We start from the raw sequence: 9887 nt of genomic DNA on the forward strand, positions 1-9887 counted from the left end.
TTCAGAGCTGGAGATAAAAAAGCACAAGTTCGACTTGAAGAAATGTAGCGTTGCCTGGCAACAGCAGTGAAAACCCGGCGGTGTCTGGGGGTCTGGGATTCTTTTTTAACTTTGTGTTTGTCCTCATACACGCTCTGTAATTGTACCCAGCAGAAGATTTAAAGAGACCGAGACGATGCAAAAATACACGTTGAGGGATGCTGGTGCATCTCAGCTAATGATATGTTTTCTATATGAACATCTTTTCTCATGGTTTTGACATGGGGTCATATGTTTTGGTGAGAGATTCACAGGAAGTTTGGCATGTGTTTTCAAACCATTTACTTTAATGATGTTTAGATGAAGTGCCAATGAAGATTGTGATCCAGATGCTGTTTGTTTTTCCTCTCTAAATGGATGCTGTGGAGTCTGGGGACCTGCGGGGAGGAGGAAAGCACCACAAACGAAATGAACTTTGCACTTTTGTTCCAACAAATGGTAATTTCTGGGAGCCCGACTTGCTCTCAGGAAATAAACCAGGCTCTCTGGTGACATCTAGTGACGGCCTATTTTCTGACGCACTTTTTGGCTCATTTGCTCATGCTGTAGGTAAATACTGAGCAACTCAGCCTTGAGAGTGCAACTGAGGATCAGATAAAGGACATTTATTTCAAAAACACAAATTCCTGCGGCAGTAGAGACAATGAGAGAATGATTCATTCTGCCTGCAGCAACAACTGACTACATTTTGTAACACAGCAAAGGCAGAACTGTAGACAGTCACAATATTCATAATGGGAGCACAAACACAGAGTGCTTCAGCTCGGCTGCGTGGGAGTGACCAGCTGCCTCAGCGAGACTCTAGTCCAGGTAGATCCTGAACTCATCTGAAGGGTAATCATGTTCAAAGGAAAGATTCAAACTTAGGCAAAATTTTTCTTGAGGAAGTTGATGAGTCCGTTGGTGGAGGAGTCGTGGGAGTGGACCTCTGCGGTGTCTTTGAGTTCTGGCTCAATCTTCTTTGCAAGCTGCTTACCGAGTTCGACTCTGTCGGTGGAGTAACGAAAGAGAAGAAAGGAATTCATTAAGTGTGCTGATGTGTTTTTCAGATCTCTTTAGCTGCTGTTTAGTATTATGTACAGCCTTAAAGCTGAGCAGTACAGAAAATTACTAGGAGGGACAGTGTGGGGGAAATGCAGAAAGTAGAGCATCTTCTCCTCTTGTTGCTTTATTTTATTTTTGCACTGGACTCACAGAGCTGATAACTGCACCATTATAGTTTGCCTTTAATAAAAGTTTTAGTATTAGAAAAACATACCGACTCAGGTTCAAGAACATTTAACACCTGCCAGCAGCTTTGTGAGTTTTCCTTGTTTGACTGTGGGAAGAAAAAACAACTTACCCCCACTGGTCAAAGCTGTTGATCTCCCACATTACACCCTGGATAAAGATCTTGTGCTCATACATGGCTGCAACACAACACAGAATAAATAATGTAAGTTGAGTAAGAAAGAAATGTATTAGTCTGCCCATTGCTAACTGGGGATTTTTGGTTGTAGCAGAGTAGAGCAGATGATAATAGAACATAATATGCTTTCTTAATTTGGCAGTCTAGTTTCAGACTGACTGTTACCATGCAACAGCGTGCTGTGTCCTCACTGAACCTCCTCAGGATATTGCAGCAGCTTGGTACCATGGCAGTTGTTGCTTTTGCATGTCTATCAACCATCTTTGCATAAGAGTTGAGAACTTTCACAAAATTGACAAAAAATGTAACAGTTATGTCTTCATTTTGTTTTAAAGCATTCTTCTCCTATGAAGCTTTTCCCACAGAGTCAAATTACAACACAAACCTTCTGTGGATTTTACTGCTATTTGAGAAGCACCAATATAAATGTAGAAAAATATCCTTTAGAATTTTCTTTTTTGAGAAAGTTGATGGCAATATGGACTTTTTAATATTTTTGTTCCTTTTATATTATCTTTTGCATGTGTGTCAAATTTCAGATTTGGTGAATTAAAAAAAATAAATACTCAATAGACTGTTTATACTTGGCCAGTAAGTGCAAGTGTTAACATTTTACAAGAATTCAACTATTCATCCAGCTTTTGACGAGTTCATGGATAAGAGTCTAAAATCATTAAAGACAGAAAGGTATTAATCATAAAATAATAACAATAAAATCAATTTGAGAAAAAAGACATATAGAAAATGACATAAATAATCATTCAACTGTTTTTATATGAAAAAAAAACCTTTGTTATCAGTAAATCTCACCTATTAGTGCTCCTAGTGTATAGGGTGTAAGTTTCTTGAAGATGATGGAGTTGGTTGGTCGGTTTCCTTGGAAAACCTGAGTTGATCACAGGGAATAATTTATGATTAACTTAATCTATTTTCTTCTTTTTACATAAACGCTGCTGGGTGACCCTGATAGACAGCCTCTTGGGGGAACTGTTTCCTATGTTCTCCTGGCTTTGCACACACTGTTATGTGGTCAGCTGCTTGAACGTCCGAGTAGTAAAGCATTTTGTATAAATATCAGAATCTTCTTCCTAAATAAAAGGTGCAGTTTTCTTCATTTAACTTACCTTGTGAGGTAAAATTTTCTCCAAAGCCTCTCCGCTCAGGCCACTTGCCTCCAGCTCCTTCCTGGCCTCCTCGGTGGTCTTACCCTTCATCATTGCTTCTGTCTGCGCCAGAAAGTTGGCCAACAAAATCTAAAGACACATCAACATCTATTTTAATTTTTCTCACAATTTGTCGTGATATGCTCATGAATAATTGCAGATGCTAAGTACTCTTCAGTACTTTTCAGTACTCTGTATAAACACAATTTCTTTCATCAAAGTTCCTTAAAGAACATATGCATAAAGGTCTGCATAAAAACCATTCAAACAGCTGCAAAACTGAAACCTCGACAGAATATCGAGAGCATCAGCATGGTTTGCATAAATGAATCGCTGCTTCGAACAGCTGTGGTACCTTGTGATGCAGGTTGTCTCTGATGGGATGCTGAGTCTGAGCTGGGATCAGGAAGTCAGCTGGGACCATTCGTGTTCCTGCAATGCACCATGCTACAGTCAAGCAATATCAATATTTTCCCATAAAAGAAAAGCTTGTTGGAATGCCCCAACTCTCTGTCAAGGATCTGTTTCAGAGTTTCACTTTGTAATAATCCACTTACTTGATATGTTATCATTTATATTTGTTTATATTCCAAAGAAAAACTGTCTCATTTTTATGTAAATTACAATGAATTGAGTTGATTTGATCCTAGCCTAATTGTTGTCGAGCATCTACCAGTGCAGGTAGAATACAATCTGCACACTTATCTAATCAGACTGAGTATGATGTAGCTGGAACAGTGTCTGTTTTTACCTTGGTGGATGAGTTGGTAGAAGGCGTGCTGTCCATTTGTTCCCGGCTCCCCCCACACTATGGGTCCTGTGTGGTAATTGACTCGAGCTCCATGGTTGGTGATGTACTTTCCATTTGATTCCATGTCTCCCTAAATATTAAACACTCGTTTTTAATACTAGCACATGCTTCAAAATGTTCTTGATAATTGTAGGCTTTGATATAGAAACTGCTTGTGCTGCTTGCCCTATAATGCAAAGATTTGTCAGGCTCTCTGGATGTTATTTACATTTTTGTTTTCTGATCTTGTTGTTTTGTGGTTAGACTTGTGGTTTCTTTGTTTATATTTTTATGTCCTTTTCTTATTTTCTCTACTGTTTTACTGTCAACTATATATGATTAATCCCTTTCAGAATGTATTGTAATCTTTTTTTTCTTCTAAGCAAATTATTTGCCTTTAAACGTTGTATTTGGTTTATTCTGCCAAGCTCTGTCGTTGTAGGTGCACCAATCAATCTGAGAGACATTATAGTCAGCATATGTTGAGTTAATCAGCTCTGACTGTCAATCTACACTTAACACAATTTAAAAACTGGTGTGTAGTTTAAAATGTGCACTTTAAGCACAAGTTGAAAGTGAGACTGGGGGAGGCGGAGTCTTGCCTCTACGTCGCCCCAAATCAGAAATGTAAAAAAGATTCATATACGCGTCCATAAACTTCTATTTCTTACACACTGAGGGCTGTCAGCCTTTAAGTGTATCAAACTTTAGGGACCCTTGCTTCATTTGATTCCTTTATTTTACTTTGGATTCAAAACTGCTGCCTCTATCATATAATTTTATTTTTTGTTTTGTTTTGGGGTTTTTTGCTAGTCTTTGGCATTGGCCATAAAAACTCTGTGCATTTCTACTTTTTGTTTATGTCTTGTTTATGTATCTTACGTATTTATGTATGTATGCATCCACCATCCATGACAAATTAAAGAAGGAAAAACAATCCTCTATTCAATTTTGAGTGGAGTTTGAGAGGATCTCCAACTTTTCTTTCACAAAATCAACAAAAAAAAAAGCACATTAGCAAGAGGGTGTTATCATGAGTTGGCAATTATTAGTTATTTTTATGAATTTATTTGCTATTTATATTTTGTCCACCTTTTGTGTTATCTGCCCTAAAATATACAGATGAAAATTCACCAGTGGCTACAACTGTTGCAGTTCATCTTCTCTTTTGATGTTCCTTTTCACAGTCCAGAATAAATACATTAAATTTAAAAGAAACATTAAAAATTGTCTTTGATATATCCAAGAGACAGACCTGTTGGAAGTATGCAGTAAAGCGGTGCATATACTGGTCGTAGGGCAGCATAGTGTGTGTCTCAGCGTGGAAGAAGTTGATGTACCAGATGCCCAGTAAAGCCAGTAACACGGGGGCGTTTTTATCCAGCGGAGCAGAACGGAAGTGTTTGTCCTGCAGCAAAGAGAAAGAAAAGCTATGTTACATTTTTTGCTCAGTAGCCCCCCTCCACAAGGACTCCTAAGAATAGTTATTCTATATTTGAGAGGTGACAGGTTCATCATGGTGTACCTACCATCCAGTGGGCTCCTGACAAAAGTTTCTCAAAATTGTCAAAGCCTGATGAGAAAATGTAACAGAGAAGTTGGATAAATGGGAAAAATTCCGGCACATCAGCTGAATCTAGTGTGAGCAGAATGTTAAGCACAGGCTCAGTCTGGCCGACAGGGTTGGTTAATCCAGCACTGCAGCTGTACTGAATTATTTATGCTGAGATCAGAAAAATCCTATTATACATCTGTGCAGACGTTTGTGTGTCCAGCAGAGTGAACCTAAAACATTGTATCAACCTGGAACCACCAACTATACCTGTATTTGATGTTGAGTTTTTGTCACAACATGAGACTATGGATTGTAATTATCTAGTACGTACCAATATGCAAAGCAATAGCCATTCCAATAGCAGACCACAAGGAGAAGCGACCTCCGACCCACTAGAAGAAAGAAAAAATAAATTAATGTAATCTCTTTCTGAGCTCTTTCAGAAGTCATGTTTGAAAACATATTTCATCGCAATAAAATTGAATATAATGAAAATTTTTATATTTCAGTAATTTCATTAAAAAGAGAAACTCATGTGGACTCAATAAACACAAAGTGGTGTATCTCAAATTATTTTTATTTTATGAAGACTTTCACAGCGAGTGAAGTTGTATTAATCATTACAAAAGAATTATGGCATAAAATAAGAATAATAAAATAATTTTTAATGTAGGAATGGTACTGCTGATTTGACTGTGTAAACAGGCTGTTCACAGAGTGCAGTGTCCAAGTATTTTTTTTTCTTAAAGCTGAGTGGAAAGAAAACGTGTGGATGGAAAAGTTGTGCAGGAAACAGGAGAAACCACAGTTGATGCGAAGGCCTGTAGGAGATTCATAAGGTGTGGACTGTGGCTTAGGGCCATAAGATCGGGGTTTGCTCAGTTCTTTTCAAATGAAAATGTTGCATTGCCTCTTGGAAATGAAGATCCAAAACTCTATCATAGTGGTGGAGAGGCGCAGAATACAAAATGCATCCTTGCTGCTTGATACCCTTTTCTAACATAATTTTTTTGTTCCACTCAACTTTTCATGTTTGTGCTTGCATAAAGGAATCCTCAGATAATTTTTCAAACAATGAGCTATTGTGACTTACTCTCCTTGAGGTGAATGTCATTGACAGTCTGTTGGAGAAATTATAAAATTGCAACCATAGAACAATTCTGTATTAAAATATTATTTTATTGGTCTAATGTAATATTCTAACTTTCAAAGAAACTTTTTTTTTGTTTTATATTGCTAAATTTCTTGAAATCATACAAATATGCAATCTGTATGAGTTTCAATTTGTGCTTTTAATTAACTAAACCAAATAAACTTTCAATGTTATGTTCAAAAAGGTTCATACTTTACTCTTAGTGGAAAGACTTATTGCATATCTGCACATTTTCTCTGAGTTTTAAAGGCCTCATTGAAGCTTCTTCCTTTCAAATACCGACAATGTAGCTCAAAGTAATTCTGACCTTTGATGTAACCTCTGCAAGACGAAAGGTTACTACCAATAATAACTGAATCTAAAGAGAGGGGCTTCTGATTACCCAGCAGCTGCTCTCCAGAGTCTCTGTCCCACCTACTTCACAGGTCAAAAGTCTAGTTTATTTATAGCAGCCGCTCAAATCCCCCGTCACAGTGTTGGAAAGAAAAGGGGAGCTGCTACACACAGCGAGGGCGTTAAAGAGGACTCACATCCCAGAACTCAAACATGTTCTCCGTGTCGATGCCGAAGTCCTTCACTTTGGGCTGAAGAGAAGAAAACAGAACAGTTCAGACACAGATTTCAAAATGTGGAACACTGGCAAAGAAAGGAAAAACTTACAGCATTTGTGGAGAGAGCAACAAAGTGCTTAGCAACAGCAGCTTTCTGTTGACATAAAGCAAATGTCTGATTAAAGAGGATATCAATTAATTAACACTAAATTGCACATTGAAGGCATTCTTATCCTCTCACATCTTTGGCATGTTCAAGAAACCAGGCTTTGGCTGACTCAGCATTGGTGATAGTTTCTTGAGTGGTGAACGTCTGTAAAAAGAGTCAGTGGCTTCTTATCAGTCAGTCACGTACATGCTTTGAAGGTTTATTACTATAAATGTAAATCAGAAAGTCAGCAACACTTTTTGATGTGAAAAGTTTGATGTTTCTCAGTTTCAGAGATCCTGACTCGAGGTGATCCAGCTACCTTGGATGCGATGATGAAGAGAGTTGTCTCAGCATTGAGCCAAGCCAGGGTTTTGGCAATGTGAGTCCCATCAATGTTGGACACAAACCACACTTGGGGACCCCCCTTTGAGTAAGGCTTCAGGGCTTCAGTCACCATCAGAGGGCCCTATGGTTTAAGCCAGAGTTCAGAAACAGATTCAGATATTGGTGTTTCTTTGAAGAATCGTAAATTTATATGAGTTTCAGCAACAGTTATTTTCCCTTTGGGATCAACAAAGGATGTTTGACTTTGAATTGATTGATTTAATCAACACAATTTTGCACATAACTATGAAGTGAAATGAGTACAAGAGGAGAAGCTATAAGAAGTCCTATTTTTATATTGCCACAAACCATACAGGGGACAGAAAAAGAAAAATGGTGCTCTGTTATGCTGGTCTACTAGCAAAATGCTATGTGTAGAGGAGGACTAACACAGCACATCACCCTGAACACATCCTCCCTGTGTGAAACATGGCGGTGGCAACATCATGTTGTGGAGACACTTTCAGCAGGAAAGCTGGTCAGAGTTGCAAAAACAAGTCTATGGTGAGAAAAACTGTTTTAAACAGGACAATGACCCTAAACATACAATCAGAAATGTAGAGAAGAATATTAATATGTTAGAATGGCCCAGTCAAAGTCCAGATATAAATCAAATTGAGATTTTGTGGCAAGACTTGAAAACTGATGTTCACAAAGGTTCTCCATCCAGTCTGAGAGGTGAGACTGGATGGAGAACAAAATCATCTGGTGGTGAGTGGAGACTATCTTTGTTGATAGTCTCCACTATCAACAAAGATAGTAGAGACATGATGTGTGAAAAGACTTGGATTTTTACTCTGATGGGCCAAGCACAAATGACCCATAAAGTCTTCAGATTTTTATTTGTAAATTTATTTATTTTTTTGCCCTTTATTATTTTCAGGATTAAGCACAACATTGTGTTGGTGTATCATGTAAAATTCACATAAACTACATAATAGTTTTGTTTGTAAGAGTTGAATAACACAAACTTTTAAACAATTTTATGCTAGCAATCACTCAAGAAGTAAAACGAAAAGTTCACAGTTCAAAGTTCTCTAGTTCACAGTTCTAGCACTATATATAGTGCTAGAACTGTGAACTAGAGATTGATTTGACATGCAAATGAGCAGTAGCAAAAACCTTTGAAACATAAAAAAATATCCTGTTCTTTCAAACTGTTAATGTTCCTCCCTGATGACATGGTGCCCTGAGCAATGATCCACATGCCCAAAATCAAAAACCACACATAACCATTTTTGAAGCTAGTCTGACTGATGTTATTCACTCACAAGGTCTGATCCTCCAATTCCGACATTTACAACGTCTGTGATGGCCTTTCCTGTGTAGCCCTTCCACTCCCCGCTGCGAACCCTCTGCAACAAATACATTCAGTTACCACAAAAACCACCTGTGAAAAAAATCTTTGAAAATTCCTACCCGACTTCTGGTTGCACTCACATGACAAAAGTCTTTCATCTTCTCCAGAACCTTGTTGACTTCAGGCATTACATCCTTGCCGTCAACCATGATTGGCGTGTTGGAACGGTTCCTCAGAGCAACATGAAGCACAGCGCGCCCCTGCAGGTGCAAGATCAATACACAATGACTTATTATCTACCCGTTGCAGCTGGTTTTATCGGAGTTCAGAAATGCTTGTTACTGGTCACCAAAGTCCACCTCAGTGAAGTTGATCTTCTCTCCAGTAAACATCCTCTCTCTAGCAGCTTCGATCTCTCTTGACTTGGCCTAAAGAGAAAAATCAGTAACAGAAAATTAAATGTGCAACTGATAAGAGTGTGGTTACATTTCAATTTCAAAATTATCTCAAAGTTTGCTGCTTGATGTTCAAATGATTGTCAGGAAAACGAAAAAACAGAACTAGAATTCAAATTACCAGGTCAACCAACATTTTCATGACTTCTTCAGTGATGAGGTTCTTTGAGTAATCCAGAAGAATGTCTCCATCCTCAGTGTTGAGTGTGAGGCTGTGAGGACGCAGAGCAACAGCAACTTACAACTATTCAACATTCAAACAGCTTCATATTTTCTTCTTGATTTGGGCCGCTGTGTTGCATCTGATTTCTTCAAGGTGACAAAGTTATAATAGTATATGACGTTACTTAACATCTATCAGTTGTGTTCTGTCTGAGTTTTATCAAATCAGACATACCTGAATTTATTGAATCTCTCTTTGTCAGCCTCAAACATGTGTCTCACATTGAGGTTCAGGGCGTGGGCAGTGTACCAGTCCTGCAGCTTCTGAAAGTTGGGGTCCTGAGTGAGTCCCATGCTGTCCTGAGAAGGGAGGCTTGCTGTGCTCGGCTGTGCTCAACTATCCTGGCTGAGTGGGAGTGAGCAGATCAAGGCGAAACCTTTATGAAGATCACCCTGTCTAGATCCTCATTTGACCCGCCCATATGAGACACGACACACCAGCTGCTCACATGTTTAACACTTCCACACTAAGGTTAAAGGGCAGCAGTAGTCTGAAATTGCAATGGCTAGAATGCATATTTTTATTTCTTATTTCAGACCGCAAACCACAAAAACATGTTATTTACTCTATTTGGTATGTTGGTTTCAAAGCTGAAAATTCTTTGGTTTTATTTTTTTTAAAAAGTACTGTTCATTTAATGAGGCAAATCAAATCATGTCTTTCAGATCAGGTTTCATGCAAGGATTATGATTATCTGTGTGACAGTAATAATCTT

General features: G+C 38.3%; 1 protein-coding gene across 2 annotated transcripts; it reads right to left on the minus strand.

Moving 5' to 3' along the window:
* Positions 1–306: 306 nt before the first annotated feature.
* Positions 307–9541, minus strand: gpib (glucose-6-phosphate isomerase b). 2 transcript variants are annotated; one of them, XR_004339057.1, is made up of 19 exons: positions 9347–9541; positions 9071–9161; positions 8854–8922; positions 8635–8754; positions 8466–8549; positions 7130–7276; positions 6901–6972; positions 6769–6813; positions 6639–6692; positions 5287–5347; positions 4930–4973; positions 4656–4808; positions 3362–3491; positions 2966–3042; positions 2572–2700; positions 2258–2333; positions 1613–1708; positions 1382–1448; positions 1011–1026 (listed from the first exon to the last, which is right to left on the minus strand). XR_004339057.1 is itself a non-coding variant. In XM_032561392.1 (18 exons), exons 1-18 carry the CDS (start codon positions 9463–9465, stop codon positions 903–905), a joined length of 1662 nt encoding a protein of 553 aa, XP_032417283.1. In that variant the 5' UTR covers positions 9466–9541; the 3' UTR covers positions 307–902. The 2 variants fall into 2 exon arrangements, 1 of the variants encoding a protein (XP_032417283.1); XM_032561392.1 differs by lacking the exon at positions 1613–1708 and having other exon boundaries at positions 307–1026.
* Positions 9542–9887: the final 346 nt, after the last annotated feature.

Source organism: Xiphophorus hellerii, chromosome 4 (assembly GCF_003331165.1).
Source record: "Xiphophorus hellerii strain 12219 chromosome 4, Xiphophorus_hellerii-4.1, whole genome shotgun sequence".
Lineage (NCBI taxonomy): Eukaryota > Metazoa > Chordata > Actinopteri > Cyprinodontiformes > Poeciliidae > Xiphophorus > Xiphophorus hellerii.

Bases quoted from the DNA above. Each gene is read 5' to 3' on its own strand.
- gpib (XM_032561392.1), bottom strand. From the start codon at position 9,465: ATGGGACTCACTCAGGACCCCAACTTTCAGAAGCTGCAGGACTGGTAC. The intron at 2,701-2,965 runs GTACCACAGCTG...ATGTGTCTTTAG, and splicing joins GAGACAACCTGCATCACAAG to ATTTTGTTGGCCAACTTTCT. The intron at 1,449-2,257 runs GTGAGATTTACT...GTTGTGTTGCAG, and splicing joins TACACTAGGAGCACTAATAG to CCATGTATGAGCACAAGATC.